The 20,347-nt window shown below is 40.2% G+C and overlaps 1 protein-coding gene across 1 annotated transcript in view; it reads right to left on the bottom strand.

The window, feature by feature from the left end:
- acad11 (acyl-CoA dehydrogenase family, member 11) overlaps positions 1-20,347 on the bottom strand; it is a 136,696-nt gene that overhangs the window by 115,385 nt on the left and 964 nt on the right. Inside the window, 3 exon segments of the mRNA XM_073830391.1 lie at positions 3,869-4,033; positions 4,162-4,323; positions 4,536-4,661. Of these exon segments, the coding sequence (XP_073686492.1) occupies positions 3,869-4,033; positions 4,162-4,323; positions 4,536-4,661 (453 nt within the window).

Here is a 20,347-nt window from a genome sequence, read left to right as displayed (position 1 = left end):
GATCGTACACAAATGGGTCAAATTGAAACGAAAAAGCAACCCACTTCGCACTTTTAAGCGCGCTCAGGAAGGGAACGTTATCAAAACAAAAGCTTCCTTTGGCCGTCGGCTCAATATTTCAATATGAATAAGAGCAATCAAAACAACAATTTTAGGACGAAAACACCAGGAAAACAAATAAACAGAAATGAATAAATACTCTCTAGCAGCAACTAAATGCAAATAAAAACGAATAAGTCAATAAATACAAACAAGGACCTGTTTATCTAGCAGCAACAAATGTAACAACCGCCTATTTCTAATACAGAATTTAAGTAGTCACTTACGCGCCGTCCTCCTGTCCGTGCCAGAGGACTGAGAATCACTTTTATTCAGTAAGGACACATTCAACTGATTAACTATGAAATATTTCTATTTAAATTACATTCTGTTCTTTCAAACTTTGCATTAATCAAAGAATCCTGAAAAAAATAAAAATATCATGTGACACTAAAGCCTGGAGTAATGATGTAACTTTGCCATCACATGAATAAATTACATTTATACAAATATTAATATAGTTTAAATTGTTATAAAACTTAAATTTTAATTGCAACAATTTTCATTTGTAGGGGTTCAAGTGCAAAGCACTGAAACACCATTGTAACTGTAAGTATTTATTATTTTTATTATTGGTGTATTATAAAAAACACGGCCGTCACCAGCAAATTAAAGATGCCATAGAATGAAAAACTGTATTTACCTTGGCATAGTTGAATAATAACAGTTCAGTACATGGACACGACATGAGTCTCAAACACTACCATTTGCTCCTTCTTATATAAATCTAGTGTTTGCAAAAGACCACTGAAAAATAGGTCAATTCCAACATAACACAGACTATTACGCAATAGCCCGGGATCGTTAATAGTTACGCCTCCAACATTTGCATAGCCCAATCATCAGTAACGTCAGTACATTAGTAAAATAAGGCGAGTCACTAAAAGGACACGGTTAGCTTACTGCTAGTGTTAGCCTGTTACATTGCAGTACATAAGATTCCACGTACCACATAAACAGAGAGATGATTGCGCTGATGATTGTGAATGATTTACAGATCTTGAGCATCTCTCACAAGCACCTGAACTTATGTGGTAAGTAAGCACTCCCGCTGAAGTATAACGTTACACAGAGCATATGCGATCACAATAGTGAGAGGAAAATGTTGCTGATTCAAAACGGCAGATTCAACAAACCGCAAATTAAAAGCGGCTAGAGCTCTGTAATTAAATATATATTTCCTCCATGTTGGAGCTATTGAGATGAGCAGCTCTGTGAAACAGCCAATCAAAGCAGAGCTCATTAATACACCAAGTTAAGAACATAGCTACCCTTTAGGCTTGGGCGGTATCCAAATTTTGATACCGTCAAACCTCCTCCCTATTTTACCCCGGTATACGGTATTACCGTGAATAAAAAAAAAAAAAAATGACGTAAGGCTCAGACAGCGTCACCAAACTGTTGGCTTGTGCCTATACCGTTAAGAAACTGAATACCAAACACTACAACAATGTTGACAACTTTTATTAACAACAAATAGCAGTAAAAAAAAGGGCAAATACAACAGTCAAACAGAATAAAATTAACATAAACCTCCTGGGGTGCGTTTCCCGTAGAACGACATAACTCGCTGGTTAACCTCCATATAGTACGATGCATTGTTGTGGAAACGAACTAGCTCACGAGTGTTTCCCGAACACAGTCGCATCTCCATCGTTTGAACCACATTAGTTCAACAATGTAGGGCAGTTGTCAATGACGTAACCGAGTGATAACGTCGGCTATTTAACTGATTAGGGATCTAAAAAATGCAGCTATTGAATATGGCACCTAATGACTCATTTCTTTCCCCCCTGTCATTACGCTTTATTTGATGTTTGATTCATCACGGGTTCCCTCTTACGTCATACACCGGGGTTCCCTCAGGCAAAATGCACACGCACTACTCCTAAACGGTGCTTATAGAGGACGCACAAAAATACATAGCATTTATATTTAGTTTAAATGGAAGAAATAGATTGTGACGCTGTTTGAGAATGTTGGTTTGAACTGGTGTCGTGAAACACCGAATATTTGAACTATGTTGGTAACGACGGAACTTGCCACCACAGTTGGCTAACGATGCTTTTGGGAAACGCGCGCCAGGTCACTTGGTGCGTGACTCGCCATCTCTCTCTTTCTCCTCCACGCTGTCACTTAATGACTTCAAATAAATTATCCACCCGCTCCTATATTTTTCTCTGATTTAGATAACTGCACCTGATCGTCATATTACACTTAGCCTATTGTAATCCTGATGAAACGGATGGTTCATTTTTCACAGCAGATTGATTCAGCTGATCTGCACATCACTGCACATTTATATTTATCACTCATGATTTTAAGCCAAATCCAAGCAGAAAAGAATAACTGACATCTGGATGCGACTCTCCGCAATCTCTGACAAAATCGGTCGGATTTTCTCTGTATTAGAGCCGTTCTGAACTTACTATTCAAACACATGCTTGGACTGAAGTTTACAGGGGTTCACCAGTTTAAGAAATGTCTGATGGTAAAAATCTGCATTGCCGTGCTCAATAGCATTAGCACAGGCATAACTCCCTTCAAACTTTATAGGGAATGTCACCGTTTCTACAAAATCTACACAAATGAAATCATCTGCCTGATGAAAAAAGTACATAAAACACGTTCATGTTTTAGAAAATGTAGTTAATATTAGCATCATTATTGATTTATCTCATCCACTCGCAAATAATCAGAATGCATTTTTTTATTACCTGACCCACCCGACCCGGATATAACCACCATCCGCGCATCACTACGCATTTTTAGGCATTAAATAAATTATATTTAATATTTAATCCTTGTCTCCTATATAAGTGCATTCTTTTATGACGGTATAACGGTATTGAAACTAAAACCGTTGCTATTTTTAGATCCCGCGGTATACCATATTACCGTAATACCGCCCAAGCCTACTACCCTTAGATAGTTATATTATGTGAGCAACGTAATAGCTATATTATGTAAGAATACAGAGGTTAGATAGAGGCTCCAGGTAGTCACCGAGCTAGAAAACAGCTATCCTCAGATAGCTATCAGTCAAAGGTCCTAACTGAAGATTACCAAGGGCTACTTTAAACCATAACAGAGGAGATAGTGTGGTCTAGGCAAGGGCTCAAAGAGACCACTACCCAGCTATCTCACAAGCTCAGAGCTAAAAACTATCCGTGGCATCAGGCAACCCAGATTATCTCAAGCAGTTTTTTTTCGCAATTCTTTGGAATATTGGCTTCAAACTATGTGTATGTTATCGTCACCCCAATTTAACCACACCACAATTCTGGGAGCAGAATCACCTTTTGGTTAAAAGTGATAAATTATTAAATAGTATTTCTAGAGATTTTATTTATAATTTTTCAGCCTTTTGGGGATGTCTTTAATTATCTGTAATTGCTCAAAGGTCTTAAAATGCTTGCATTTTGAATTTTTTTAGGGGTTATTGCAATTGTAAGGATTTTTATTTTCATTAGGCGTTCAAGCGCAAAGCGCTAAAACCATATTGTAATTGTAAGGATTACTACAGTGATTGAAAATGCAAAATCGCTCATAACCCGTTTGTCGTTTGCTCATTTATCACTCAAGTGGTTTATATAATTGGAATCCTTGGCTCAAGACAGTCTCCAATTTCATTTCCATTATGTAGTTTTTATTCCATTTTTCACAAAACCTACTTTTGCAAACTAGTCCTAGGTTTTTCATTGGAATCAAAACAGTGCAGAAAAGTTCTCTGGAGTCCGATTAGTAAGTATGCATCATGTATCAGTACCTCGGTAGGGTGGAATACCAGGTTGTCAATTCGGAAATCGCCATGAACAAGGGACACTTCATTGTCATTGGTTGGTAGGTTGTGGATCAGCCATTCAGAAAGTTTATCCATGGCTGGTATCTCTTTGTAGGCAGAAGCTTTGTACTGCTTTGTCCATGTGGAGACCTGGAAGGGAAAAAAAATGTTGTGATGGGTAAAAAGATGACTGTAGCTTTAAAGAATATTAAGTTAAAATACTGATAAAATACTGATTTTAAATCAATATCTCATGAATGATAATTTCATTATCTCACCTGTCTCTTACAATAACCAGTTCCCTTCCCATATCCCAAGAGCCCAAGTGTACCAACATCTAGGGAGTGAAGTTTGGCTAGCGTCTCCACTGCAGCAACATACAGAGCCGTCCGCTCTGCCGCACTGACCCCTGGGAGCCTCAAGTCCCTGAATATACGTCCCTGATATGCAGACGTACATATACAGATTAACATCATCCTTCAAAGAATCCCCCCATTCATAAACAATTGAAAACCAAATGGACTGATAAATGGGGACAAAAAAAAGTACTATGACTGCATCTTAAAGGGAATTACAATCTTTAAAAAACTGCCTCAGTTTGGCTATATTTTACTGAGATATGGTCCAATGTAGAAATTAAGTTAATGAGTACCTGCACATGTTCCATGATGTAAAACTCTGTGCCGATGACATGAGTATCTGTGCAGTACAGCACAGGATGGGGAACAGGAAAGCCCACAGAATACAGAGCCTTTTGAACAGCATATTCTCTATCTATCTGCAAACACAAAAATGTCTCGGGTTACTCAGCGTAACCATGGTTCCCCGAGAGTAGAAAATAAGACAATGAGCGCATTTACATGCATGTTCTTAAGCCGATGCTTAATAAGCTGAAAACGCATGTGGCCATGTAAACGCAGTAACCTGTTTTCTTTTATCGGAATAAGGTCATAAATGGCGTAAGCATAAACCGGTCGACGCAGGTATTTTTTTGCCTCTTACCCTGATTTTGCAACATGTAAACGCAATAACCTATTCCGTCAGCTTAATGAGGTGTGCATGTGTTAGTGCAAAGAAGGAAACATATTACAAAAGCAGACTCTTTTATGACTCAGAAAATGATAAAAGTGTTCTCATCTCGTGCAGCAGAAGTAGAAGTGGTTCAGTCAAAACACTGCATTTATAACTGCATGAGAGGATAATATGAGCTGTAATAATCGTGCTGACATGTTGCAAGCTTTATTTAACATCATAACTGACAAACATATGAAATACTGAGTCACCTCTACAGCCCTATAATGTCAGCACAGATACTATTTAAACTGAACTGAGCTGGATGATGACATCACTGAATCAATGTTGAACTGACTTTTACTTAAAATCTGTTTATTATTGTCCTTTTGCATTATAGACATACTATTTTCCTGTTTAATACTGTAAAGCTGCTTTGACACAATATTGTACAAAGTGCTAGAGCTGCACAATTAATCGTTAAAAGATCGCGATCTCGATTCGACCCCCCTCACGATCTTAATCCAGCATTTATACGATTCAGCCAGTTATATTTTATTTATATATTACAAAACTTTTGCTAGCCTAATTACTGCACAGACTGCTGTGAGCTGATGCAGTGACAGGTTCGCCGTTCTCTCCAACATTACATAACCATTTAAACTTCATCTTCTGCGCACATTCTGTCAGATGCAATTCATGGTGCCTCTGTCTCAATATACTGTACAATTCACATTTCACGAGTTCGCTTTTGCATATAATAAACAGCGTAAAAGTTAAGTGTGTTTGGCATGCTGTCCGGGAGAGGGCTCCGAGCTCGGTAGTCATTCCCGAGCCCGGGGCACTCCCCCTGCCCAGGGAGAGGGGTCCGAGCTTGGCATTTGGCCCGAACCCAATAGCGCTCCCCCTAGCTGGAGGTGAAGAGAAAATAAAAAAGGGGGGGTGGGAGGGATGCTGAAATCAGAGATAACTGAAGGTAGGACTGCTTGGTTATTTAAAGGGACTGTAGTAATTGGATAGGGAGAGTGATTGGATAGGGAGTGATTGCTGATGATGAATTGGCCGTGTTAATTATCTGCGCGAGCTCCTCCTGAAATTTGTTAATGAAACATCACAAAATGATAACTCAGCGGCAGAGTTCCATTCATGCAGCGGCGTAATGTCCACTGGGGACACGCTTTTCAAAATCCGTTGGTGTCCACCCACTTTCAAATGGTTTTGTTAAAGTAATTTCTTGTATTGTAGAATGCACGCTCAGCGCTGCCGAGAGTTTCGCAGGATTGTTAAAACGAAAGTAAAACCCGGACGCGCTTTCAGAAGCAATTTTAATACCCTGCGTTTAGAGAGCGACTCCCTAATGCGCTCAAATTAAGCTACATAAAATATCTAGGCTGTTATTAGTATGTGGGCTATAAGTTGTGTAGTTGTGTAGATTGCTCTGTATCATGCTTGGAAAATTCGGTCTCTATTAGCACTTTGAATATTGAAAGAGTAGTACTTTGATCGTGCCAGATTTATGGACCGGCAGAGCAATGGAACAATATATGAGCATGACGATCCATTAACCCCTTAACTGTTACTCCCATTTTTGAACAGAGACGTGAAAATGAAGAATTGAATCTTAAATCTTTATAATTCATAGACAAGAAAATTTAGTAATATGAATTATGTACATTTTCCATGTTAATTCAATGTCTGATTTTAAAATGGCGTTCCAAAGGATGAATTTTTAAATTTTCATCTGATATATCATTTCTTATTATTTCTAATGTGTAATAGGGAAAAAAGGTAACAAGAAAGTCTGTCTGAGTAAAAGGTCAGAACTCCTGTTATGAAGTAGATTTTTGAGGTGCACTCTTGTCATAAATGAATCTATGAAACTCTTGTCATAAATTATTTTCCTACATAATTTGTAACACAAAAAAAATGTCAAATATCTATTTAGGAGCCTTAGACCTTTCCAACGATATATAGTTTGTCATGATTAGATTAGGATTTATTTGTAAAATGGTGAAGTAAACTTGGGCATTCCACAGAGTGGACGTTGACAGCTATGAAAAAATGGTTGACACAAAAATAGGCTGTTTCTAGCTAAGAATCATTAAATCGCTTTACTCTGACATAATACCTTTGTATGTTTATTTTTTAATGTTTAATTTTTTTGTTTATATTATTACATTATTTTTCATTACATTTCTTTAAATTTAAAGCAAAGTTTATTTTGTCTTATTTCACTGCTATTTTACTGTTGTTTGTAAACTAATGTTCAGGGGTAAATCTTTAAAATAAAAAAAAGTTCTCCAGAATCGTGAGAGAATCGTGATCTTTTTCTGAGCAAAAAAAATCGTGATTCTCATTTTATTCAGAATCGTGCAGCTCTACAAAGTGCTATATAAATCAGTGTTTCCTAACAGGTTGTCAGGTGTGCCATGGAAAATTATCAAAATCTTTCTCTATTATATTTCAGTATTATAGGCAGGAGCGGGTGGGAGGGCAGGCATTTGTAAGCTGGAAAAGAAACCCTCTTTGGGCTGGATTTGGGCAGACAGTTAACTGCAGTTTTAAACTGCAAGGCAGTGTTTGGAACATCTCCACAAATGCTGTAAATGCTGTAAATAGTATTTTATTATGCCTCTGTATTTTCTCTGCAGCTTCTCAAACCTTTACTTAGCAACCCTGAAGTTGTTTGGTAGTTCTGGTTTATTTGGTTTCTAGGGTAACTAACTCTACCTGATAACGTCCACCCTTAAAAGTTAGTCTCTGGTTAAAGTGTTGTACATTTTGTTTATTTTTACAGTAAACTTGTCAATAACTAATTTGTGTAGATTGACAGACTGTGTTTCTGGCATGGTTTGCATTAGCATTTCTTACTGCACAGGATTTCCACATAGTACTGAGGTCCTGATAATCCAACATGCCATCTCCCTCTCCAAAACATCTGTGGAAGTTTTCGATGCCTCTGTCAAGATCCACTAAACTTTCCTCTTTCATCGATAACACTGAAAGCAACATATCAAAGTCTGGTTCTTCTTTATCAATCTCCTCTTCCAACTAAGTCAGCAACTTCATTGACGAACTGCAGATTGCTCTCCTCTTCTTTTTCATCCACTCTAACTGTTTGGCCATCTTCATTCAACTCATTTTCACTTCCAAGTTCCACCTAGTATCTTCAAATTTCTGATATTATCCATCAAACTAATCTGACTAATCTGATTGTTCGCTTTTATTCAATAACCATAAGTACAGCATGCATGCAGCATGTTAGCATTCCGTTAGCCGGTTAGCTTGCCATTCACGTTTCTATCCGCGTTTTCTTTTTTGTCAAGCTACGTTGTTTTCTCCCCTGCTCTGTTTTTCATGAGTTCATCAAACAACAGTGGTAAGTTGGAATCATTCTACAATCACAGTGAGTAATGGCTTCTTCTCCTGCTATTGTTGTTTGCATCGCTTGACACATGTACAGCTTATCTCTCTCGGCAGTGAGGAACTTACATTTGATAAATGCATGGAAAAGACTGACAGAGAAGATTTTTAGAACTAGAGATACTAGGGGTGTGACGAGACACTTATTTCACGAGACGAGATTTTGGGTTCACGAAAACGAGACGAGACGAGATCCTCAATTATGAAATATATAGGGGAAAATAGTATTTTATTCAACAAAAAACACAAAATGCAAAAAAAAAAAAAATGTAGGTGCATTTTGATATGAACTTGTACTTTATGAAATTAAACTTATATTTTAATGAATTATATGCAGTAATAAAAATGTAAACTAATGCTGCATGATTCTGGGTAAACTAAAAAACAGTTTTCTTTTATAAACTGGAGATCACGATTCTGAAGAAAAAAAGGATTAGAGATCTAAACAAAATTACATTTAGTAGTGCTTCTGAAATAATGTTCATTGCTTAAGTCTGAAAAAAAAAAAAAATGAAGGAGCCCGTGTCTCAATAAAGACTTGTTTCACCATTGGAATCTCTTGAATATACAATATACTTTTTTTTTTTTAAACGTGCAGTTTGTCGCCATCTCCTGGCGCATGGAATAAACGTTGCTCTACATACGTGTTATACTTTCGTTTTGATCGCTACTGTAGACAATAAGTGTTTTTATCCTTAAACTATAAGCTTTTATCCCAGTACTTATGTTATTTAAATGTCTGTAACATAGACATAATGATAACGTGGTTAAAAAGACTGTTTGTGTTGCTTTCTGAAACCGCAGCAGTAAGAATGCAGATGTGAATGTCTTCAATAACTTTCACATCGTAAGCGTCAGTGGAGCGCGTGAAACAGTTAAAATAGACAACGCTGAATCGTTGTCATTCATGAATAAGATCGCATGGGTGTTTGAATAGAGATTGTGATATTTATATAACTATTAGTCATGCAGCAATGTAAACATTGCAAAATGTTTTGCCATGATATCGTCACGTTCTCGCGAGACCAGTCAGATCTCGCGGGACACATCGGAATATTGCGAGATCTCGTGCCACGAAATCTCGTCACACCCCTAAGAGATACGCATCCAAACCTTAATAGAGGATAGAAAAATGTGAGGGCCTTAGATACGGCTTTGGATGCGACTAGCTCTGGGAGTCCTGTACATTGTTCGGAATTAGATGCTATTTACACTAAGTGAAAATAGCATATTTTCTTAACGATAGATGCTATTTACACTAAGTGCAAATAACAATGGGTTCTATTTACACTAAGTGAAAATAACTATATATTCTATTTACACTCTGTTGAAACAGCAGTATTTTCTGATATTTATAATACCTATTGCAAATAGACTGCAATATCTGCTCCTCAGTATTGTAGTAAATTACAACAGTATGCAGTAATTACGTACTGAGGGTAAACTATAGTTTTAATTCAATTTATAAAATGGTACTGTCTTACTGGAACAATAAGCCCTCCTTAAACCTACCCTAACCCTAACCAATACTTTATTTTCAACTTTTCAACTATGTCCTTCATTTTTATTGAAAATAAATGCCTTTTCGATATGATATGAGATTTGAAAATCAGAAGGGGGATTCGAACACGCATTAGTTGCGTCAAAAAGAGTGAAACACGCAGTTTATCCTCTGCACCACTGGAGCTGACGACTAGCATCCATCTTTTGTAATGATGACTATTCCAATCACACATTTGTGGGTGGAGTTAGTATAAATAGCCTCGGCCAACAAGAAGGGCTATTTGCACTTAGTGTAAATAGATATTTTAAAGCATCGAAATAATTGAGCAGCTGCTTTCATCCAGAATTATTTCTGGCCACATGACACCACACCAATTTATGCTTTCGCTGAATACTTATTTTAGATTAAAGGTGACATAAAATGCATTGATACAATATTTGTTCAATATAAATTGTTCTCTGATATCTACATAGAAGGTATATGACGTAGGAAAGGGCAAAAATTCTCCAGAAACGGTTTTACAGGTCCATTTATAACCCAAGGATTTGTCCCTAGAATGAAATGGTCTGCTATTACCTTATTTGGAAGGTTCATGAATACTAATGATGAGCTCTGCTCTGATTGGCTGTTTCCCAGAGCGGCTCATTCAGTAGCTCACACATGGAGGAAAATATATATTTAATCACAGAGCCCAAGCCGCTGTTAATATGCGGGTCACTGAAACTGCCATTTTGAATGCACAATCATTTTACTTTCACTTTTGACTTGCGATTGCCGAGTTCTGTGTTACGTTATACTACAGCGGCAGTACTTACCACATATTTTACAAGTTTAGATGCTTGTTAGTGATGCGCAGGATCTGTAAATCATTTACCAGCGTCCGCACAGTCATCTCTCCTTACTCTGTTTATGTGGTAAGTGAAATCTTATGTACTGCAATGTAACAGACTACCGCTAGCAAGAAGCTAACCGTGTCCCTCGCCTTATTTTATTAGAACGCGTTATTTGTTTTTCTTGCCTTTCTGAGTACAGACACCAACCCATCCCTGCACTTAACATCTCCTGCACAACCTGGAACATAACACTTATTTACGTGTTCTGCCATTTTCGCTATTGTCCTCGCTTTGTTTTTTCACAATAGCCTACCCGCAGAACTTCTGATGATTCGGCTATGCAAATGTTGGGGGCGTAACTATTAATGATCCAGAGACTATTACGTCATAGTCGATGTTATGTTAGGATTAGCCTATTTTTCAGTGGTCTTTTGCAAACACCAGATTTATATAAGAATGAGGAAACGATAGTGTGTGAGACTCACGGTATGTCATTCCATGTACAGAACTGTTATTTTGCAACTATGCCAAGGTAAATACAGTTTTCCATTCTATGGCACCTTTAAAGGCAAGAATTTCCATTCCAAAAAAAATTATTTACTTTTTTTTAAATTAATTAACTCTTGAATGACTTAAATATTTGCTCAGGCAGTTGCTGGGGGTTGCTTTATCTATCAGCCTACAATGTGATTTAACTGGGCTTCACTAGCTCAGAAACACATTTTACTTAAGTCACTAGTTTATGCTATCTGGTCAAACGATCAGGTATACACAGAATAGTCCACTAGTGTTATGCCATTCGGCGAAGCCGGCCCAAACTCACATAGATAGCAAACATGCAGTTCCCATCTCTCTTCTGCCTTAGGGATGATTTCAAGCATTATTATTTAACAAAAAGAATCAATTGTTTTAATGGAGCAAGAGCAGACGTTTCAGCCATCCAGCTATTCTCAATGCTCGTAATGAATCCTCACCAGACATGCAGTCAATTAATACTCAGTAGGTAATCAGGAAACAGGTAACAGGTGCAGTGGGAGGGGCTTCAACTCAGACCCAGAGAACAGGTAGAAACACAATTATTTTTACAAAAAAAGTTAACAATGTTTATCTCTAAAAACGAAGAATAAAATGCTTACAAAAAACATGAGTAGTTTATCTCTTCATTCATCCCTTTCGGGAAAAGACTGTTGAGTTCAAAAATCCAAAAAGATTCTCTCTGTAGCAGTTTTTTTTTTATCTAAATCACCACCTCTCCTTTTAGGCAAAACTCTTTCAATGCCCAGAAATTTCAGGTCAGAAATGGCATGCTTAGCTGATTGAAAATGTTGGGAAACAGACGAAGTTACATCACATCTCCTAATTGCACTCAAATGTTCAAAAATTCTCGTTCGTAAAGCCCTGCTAGTTTTGCCTACATACAGCCATGGGCAAGGGCAAATCAAAATGTACACCACGTGGGTAGATTTACATGTAATTAATTGCTTGATTTTATATATCTTACGTGTGTGCGGATGTGTGAAAGACTGGAGTTTAAGGTAATGTGAGCAGGAAGTGCAACTTTTGCATGGAAAACAGCACAGTATCACCATTTGCTTTGGGAGCAGCAAGTTCTGTACTTGCTTGCAGCAGCAATAATCTACAACTACAGCAATAACCAACAGCAGCAGCAGCATAGCAGACCTATTCTGCCAAGACCAAATACGTTAACACTGTCATATCCATTACCATGCTAAACTTTTCAGAGAGTTGTCATGACAGAAATACCTAGTTCTGCCATGAAACTCTTGATGACGCAGGCTGACAGGTTTTTAACGTAACTGATGATATCACAGAGTTATACGACTTGGCACAAGCTGATTGGTTCATGTTGCATATGCAACCAGAGTGCTTGCAGCTTGCAGCTATTTAAATGGCTGGTAGAATTCACTTGGGCATTTCGCAGTGCGCTTTCAGAGTTCCTCTGAAATCCTCCACCTTCCCCAGCTCCACCTGTATAGATCTGCTGCGGGTTATTTTATGCAGCAGCAACAATAATCTACAACTACAGCAATAACCAACAGCAGCAGCAATTCAGCAGGAGTGTAGCAGATCTTCCGCCAACACCAAATACATTAACATTGTCATATCGATTACCATGTTAAACTTTTCCGAAATGTATCATGACAGAACTAATTATTCAACAACAAAAACTATAACACAGCACTGGTCACATGATCCAGACCGATCTGCAAGTAAACGCATCTGCTTATGCTGTGCTGCTGATTAAGTCAAGCTGATAATTGGTTGGTGTGGTGCCATTAATGCTGTTTTATTCTGCTTTTAGCTCATAAACATTATATCAAACATTTATCAAATATATATTATTCTATCAAATGAAAAATTAGTTCTTCCTGTCAGATTGCAGGATGGGAGCAGCTTCTATTCACATTGTCTCTCAAGTGCAAAGGTCTGCAAAAAGAACAGGAGCCCTCTCTGGTCTAAACTTGGTAACAGAAGCCCTCTCTGGGCTGGATTTAGGAACATAAGCCCTCTCTGAGCTGGACTCGGGATCTGTGGCCCCCCTGGGCCAGACGTGGGAACAGCACTGACAGAGGGCTCAGACGAAGGACCGAGAAGAAAGGGCAGGTCAGCATACAAATCTAAAAACTCTCCTGCAGAACTACACAGTTCCAGATCCAGAATCCGCTCACCCTCAGCCATGGTGCAGTGTGCGGAGCTCCTCTTCACGATCTCACTGTCCACCTTTTTTTCCCTCATGGTGGGCGTTGTAGCCAGCTCTCACACCTGGTCTGACATCACTTGCAACATCAGCTTTGCGGCGATCCTTAGCTCTGTCGATCCATGCAGCGATGGTCACACCAGGCTTGGGCTCTCTGTCATCGGTGGGCTCAGATTTGGGCTGTGCTCTGGATAGGGGCCTCCCTCCAGCTCAGTCCAGTGGTATTTGGGAGGTCGACAGGATGGTGGTAATTGGCTCTGATCCAGAACAGTCGCTTACTCCAGGAGGGGAAGGTTTTTACGGGCTAGAGAAGTAAATAACAAGGCGAGGGGATCCATAGGGAGAACACTAGAAACAAAAAATAACACTGAACGAAACGTGGAAACAAATTGGAGGGGAAACAAGCAATTAAAGTTTTTTTTTTTTTTTGTAGACCGCCCGGTGTTCTGTTAGGATTGCTACTGCGAGGAGCAAGGAACGCAGAGACATAGGAGTAGCAGGAATAACAGTCTTTAATGAACAAAGCAAGGGGTAGCACAAGCAAGGCAGGAGACACACGTAGCATGTAGCAGACTAAGAGCTGGGATGGCAGAATGTTAGCAGGCTTATCGTCAGAGACAGTGCATCGGCTTGAATGTTCTTTGGTCTTGGTCGATATGATATGGTGAAATAAAATCTGATGAAAAACAGAGCCTATCTTGCTTGTCGTGGATTGAGTCTCTTTGCATCACGGAGGTATTGTAAATTTTTGTGGTCTGTGAGTACCTGGAAGGGATGAGCTGCTCCCTCCAGCCAGTGACGCCACTCCTCCAGGGCTAGCTTGATAGCCAACAGCTCCCAGTTTCCGATGTCATAGTTCCTTTCCGCCAGACTGAGCTTCCTGGAGTAATAGGCGCATGGATGGAGTCTAACTGGATTCCCCTGCCGTTGGGAGAGAACCGCTCCAATTCCAGAGGTAGAGGCATCCACCTCCACGACGAAAGGGAGTTCAGGGTTAGGATGGACCAGGAGAGGCGTGCTGGTAAAAGCGTATTTAAGGGAATTGAAGGCTTCAGAGGAGGTGGAAGTCCAGATCAGAGTCTTGGGATGACCTTTGAGGAGATTGGCGAGAGGGCTGGTGATGAGACTGTAGTTCTTAATGAAGCATCTGTAAAAGTTGGCCAATCCTAAGAAACGTTGAAGTTCTTTAATGGTGATGGGTTCTGGCCAGGTTGTAACAGCGGTTACCTTCCCTTTGTCCATGCGTACCCCTTAATGGTTGATGACATAGCCGAGAAAGTGGACTGAAGACTGATGGAAGGAGCATTTCTCTGCTTTTAGGAAGAGGTGGTAATCCCTCAGTTTCTGAAGGACCTCCGCAACGTGATGGTGATGGTCGGCCTCACTCTGGGAGTAGATCAGGATATCGTAGATATATACGATGACGGACTTGTGTAGGAACTCACGGAGCAGCTCATGCATAAAATTTTGGAATACGGAGGGGGCTTTAACCAGCCCGTAGGGCATGACGAGATATTCGTAGTGACCAGTAGGGGTCACAAAAGCGGTATTCCATTCATCCCCCTCACGTATTCTGATGAGATTATATGATGCGCTGCAGAGGTCCAACTTGGTTAGTAAGCGAACGTTCCGCAGATGTTCCAGTGCTGCAGGGACGAGGGGAAGAGATATCGGAATTTGACGGTGATTTGATTAAGGGCACGGTAATCTATACAGGGGTGGGGACCTCCATCCTTCCCAATGAAAAAGAAGCTTGAAGCGGCAGGGTATGTCGATGGGTGGATGTATCCTTGCTCCAGTGCCTCCTTTATATACTCCTCTATGGCCTTACTCTCAGGAAGTGATAATGCGTGGATCTTCCCTCTGGGCACTGGTTCACCCAGAACAAGGTCTATGGCACAGTCTCATGGCAGATGTGGAGGTAGTTGGGAAACTCTCTTGGGGCAGAATACATCTTGAAATTGTGAATACATGGACGGAAACTGGACAGATTGCTTCTCTACTGGGCTTTCAATAGACGTGGAGAAGATACTTAATGGCTTCTCGATGGGTTTGGGTTGATCAGGGAAACAATCCGGGAAACACCTCTCACCCCATATGATTATTTCTCCGGTGCCCCAAGAGAGGATGGGATTATGCTTCACTAACCACGGGTGCCTTAAAATGACGTCAGCTGTAGAACCCTTCAGAACCAGCAACTGGATCTCCTATTTAGGAAGTAGTCCGACTTGGAGAAGTAGAGGTCCACTTCGAAGTCTCACATGTCATTGGGTTATTCGTTTTCCAGTTATCGAGTGAATCTGGTATACTGTCGAGGTGGCATTGGTGGGAAGTTGGAGCTGACGGCAGAGGCTTCCCGAGATGAAGCTCCCGGCTGACCCGGAGTCGAGGAGGGTGATGATTGTAATAGATAATTCAGAGGTGGTTAACTGAGCATTGGTGGTTATGGATGCATCTTCTCGATAACTAAATGGATGACACTCACCAAAGAACGAAGAGGATGTAGAGGGCAGGTGGATGATTCGTTCTAATCCGTGACTATCATCATATGCTGCCAGTTGAAGACATAATTTGGGCACCAAGCCTTGCCGGTAGGTGGTGAGTAGAGATCGCTTGTTCCATCCACTAGCCATTGCGAGAGTATGGAATTTGAGGGAATATTGCTGAATTGACATTGTACCTTGTTTGAGGTGATAAAGCTGCTCTCCCATGGAGATGTCATCATCTGCACTTTCCTTCCTTGAAATGAGCGATAAAGGCCTGGATGGAACGTGTGGCCAGCCCGGCTTGAGCCCAGATAGTCTTGGCCCATTGTAGGGCAGAACGTGTGAGCAATGATATTATAAAAGCGATCTGAGAGTGATCAGTCCGGTACAATTGAGGTTGCATGAAAAATATCAGTGAGCATTGTAATAGAAATCCGTTGCACTCCTGCTGTGTTGCCAGAGTAGGTCGTGCCATGGGACTGGAGGGAATAGCAGGTTAAGAACTGCTCGGTGCAGGTGGGTGATTGCTGGATTGTGTTGGATTCTGTTGGTGGTAGATTGGAGGGAGATCGAAGAGGGACTCTCCAAAGTTCACAAGTTCCTGAAAGGGATCCGGCATGCTCATGCTGTGTATGCTGTTAAGGTCCAGGCTTCTGTTATGGGAAGCAGATGGACACAAGAGGCAAGTGAAATGTAATGACAATTTATTTGACACAGCAGAGCATGGAGAGATGACAACACAGCAGGAATGGTAAGTATGGGTCTTGAAGATGAATTCAGGGGCTTTGAGGAATCCAGGAGATCTGGAAGTGAAATGGGAGAACACACACCACCACTAGGAGACACACGAATGACTGAGGATGGAAAAGACACAGACGTAAATAATCACAGGTAGGTATTTGCTGTGAATCAGGAGTAGAGACACAGAGAGTCCGCTTCGTATGAACGAGCCCGGACAATGAGTGAACTGCAGTGTGTGTTCGTATGTGGCTGGTAATTAGTGAAGGTGATGTGATGCGGAATGGTGGAAGAGCCTGGCCAATCCGTGACATATACTGGGGACATTAAAATACATACATATTGGTTGGCACCAATAGCCTTGTGGGCAGCGTGTCGACATACAGTGTCGTTGTGCTCTGGGCATCCCGTGTTCGAATCCCGACTCGAGGACCTTTCCTGATCCCGCCCCCCATCTCTCCCACTTCGCTTCCTGTCATGTCTGATCTGTCCTATCATAATAAAGGCAAAAATGCCAAAAAAATAAAAAATAAATAAAAATATTTACATATATACATTGAACATAAATAAGAAAAAAAAACTGTAGGTTTCAGTGTTAGTTTAGTATTAGTTACATTTTACTGACTTTTAGACTGTAGACTCTATTGTCCCTTTAGGGAAATGCTTCTTCACAGCATCATTCCATTCCACAGACTCCATTCCAGATTCCATCATAATGTCATAAGTATACACACCTAGATGTCAAAACTACATGAACAAAGTCCACCCTATATCAAAGTCTGTATCCTGGCCTATTCAGCGAGGCCTTTTGTTCAAGGCCACTATAACAGCAGGAATCAGGCTTTTCTTGATGCGAGCCCTTCTGCACCTTAGTACCCTGTATCTATGTCCTGAAGGAAGTAGGGTGAGTTACCAATTTAATGGGTGTGTAATGTCCTGCCTAATTGTCACCAAAAGTCACCACATGTGTATTGGCCCTGTTATTTAATTCTGTAAAGTTTTACATGGGAAGACCAATTATTTTTAATACCAATTACATTAAGACCAATTATCCTTAGTTGGTGGAGAAAATACAGCCTCTGCTGGGCCTTTTTCACAACTGAGTTAGTGTGATTGTCCCACTTCAGGTCCTAAGAAATGCTGCCCAGGAATCTGAATGTCTCCACTGTCATTACAGTTTTAAAGGGGTCATCGGATGCCCATTTTCCACAAGTTAATTTGATGCTTTAGGGTCTCAATGAAAAGTTTGTAATATACTTTGATTAAAAATTCTCAATGGTTGTGAAAAAAAAAAACACCTTTTTACCTGGTAAAAATAGCTCTATTCTCAGCAACCGATGTCAATACATGGCCCTTTAAATTATATTAACCTCTGCTTACCCTGCCCCTCAGTTCTGTGGGGCGTGTCATCGCAACACACACAGGGTGTTGCCTAGACAACAGCTGAGGGTATTATTTGGGGAAAATGGTTGTGGGTGGCTTTGAAAACACATCCGTGAAACCATATCAATTTGAACCGGAGTTGGACCCAGAACAAGAGGACACCTGCAAAGAAGTTCGGCAATTACGGCTTGAACAGGGTGTTTCTGAATGGTTGGCAAAATTAGTGTCACTTTGATTTTTCTTTGTATGTACTGGCAGGGTAGCGTACTGAGAAATATGCGTACACGATGTGTTTACTGAGGTATAGAGACGAACGCGATGTGTTTACTGAGGTATATGAACAAGAGCAAATAAGTGATCGATTAACATAACTTACCCCATCATAATTTTGAAATGCATAAATGTGCGTAGTTATGGTCTTTACTTATATGCAGTTGGGGGCTGTAAACACTATTTTGCAGGTATTGCGTTAAAGTTACCATTCTTAATGCAGGTGTATAACTGATCTAAAATTATTTAAAATAATTGTACATGACTTCTTAATCATTAACAGACACCATTTTAAACCATCTAGCGTTACAAAGCTAAGCTTAATGTAGTTTTAAGATGTACGCAGTTTGTACACAGTTTGTAACTAGACAATCATCTTAATGCATTGTTCATCATAAACGTGCGATTAGGAATTATATTGAGACGACGGATGTACATAGAGAAGACAACATAACCGCGTTATCTGAGAGTATAAGTTATACTTTCATTCATCGTGAAACATGCTTACTTTTAGCACATTATTAGAAAAGGCGATTTGCAAAGATTCATAGAAAAATAAATTACACTCACTTCTGGTGAAGATGAAGCATAGTTGGTACAGATCCGTTTTTCAGTAGCAGCTTCCTAGCAAAAACTGCTTTATACTGACCCTCGTTTATAAAGCAGTCTGGTGAGAAATGATTCGCGAAAACAAACCCATTTAGGTAGATCGGCGGCTACAAAATTCCTTGATGGGGAAGATGACTGTAATGTAATCTGCAAACTTTAGAAGCTTGACAGAAAGGTCCTTTGAAGCGCAGTCATTCATGTAGAGGGAGAAGAGCAGTGGGAAGAAAACACATCCCTGAGGGGCGTCAGTGCTGATCGTGATAGTCCTGTATGTGAGTTTACCCAACCTCACTAGCTGTTGAACGTCTGTCAGGAAGCTGGTAATCCACTGACAGATAGAGGTGGGCACACTGTGTCAGTTTGTCTGAGAGAAGGTCAGGCATGATGGTATTGAAGGTCAATCTAAAGTCCACAATTAAGATACTTGCGTAATTCCCAGTTTTGCCAAGGTGTTGCAGGATGTCATGCAGTCCCATGTTAACTGCAGACCACAGACCTGTTTGCTCTTTAGGCAACCTGAAGAGGATCCAGCAAGGGTCCAGTGATGTTTCTTAAATGCCTTCATGATCACAGACGTGAGAGCGACAGATCTGTAGTCGTTAAGTCCAGTGATTTTGGGCTTTTTGGGGGCCGGAATAAGAATATAGATAGAATGCTGGGGTTCTATCGAAATGATTAATAATTATTTTGTTTTTGTTACATTAAGGTGGAGATAATTATTCTCAGGTTTAGCACACACCCTTGCTCTTAAAGGGAGTGCTCCTAATCTCAGTTTGTTACCTGGATAAAAGACATCTGTCCACAGAAGCAATCAATCAATGTCAGGGACAAGATTGTTGACCTACACAAGCCTGGAATTGCCTACAAGACCATTGCCAAACAGCTTGGTGAGAAGGTCACAATAATTTGTGCGATTATTTGCAAAAAAAAAAAAAAAAAAAAACTGTCAATCTCCCTCGGTCTGGGGCTCCATGCAAGATCTCACTTGGAGTTTCAATGATTATGAGAACAGTGTGGAATCAGCCCAGAGCTACATGGGAGGATCTTGTCAATGATCTAGAGGCAGCCAGAACCATAGTCACCGAAAAAACAGTAGGTAACACACTACACCGTGAAGGACTGAAATCCTGCAGCACCCGGAAGGTCCCCCTGCTCAAGAAAGCACGTGTACAGGCCCTTCTAAAATTTGCCAATAAACATCTGAATGATTCAGAGGAGAACTGGCTGAAAGTGTTGTGGTCAGTTGAGACCAAAATCAAGCACTCTGGCATCAACCCCACATTCTACTACCAGTTCCACTGTTATCCTGATGTTTGCACTAGGGGAAACAGAAACACTGCAAACCACAAGCGTTGAAAACTCCCAGGAAAGATAAAAGGGATGTAATGACAGGGTCATCACCTCCAGATTCGGTGAACTTACCTTATGATGTGCCTTGATGTTGTTATTAATATAAAAACAGAACCCGCCACCTCTCATCTTCCCCGA

The sequence above is a fragment of the Garra rufa genome, chromosome 24 (assembly GCF_049309525.1).
Source record: "Garra rufa chromosome 24, GarRuf1.0, whole genome shotgun sequence".
NCBI lineage: Eukaryota > Metazoa > Chordata > Actinopteri > Cypriniformes > Cyprinidae > Garra > Garra rufa.
Note: the sequence above shows the minus strand (reverse complement) of the source record. Positions and strands in the feature narration are given on the sequence as shown.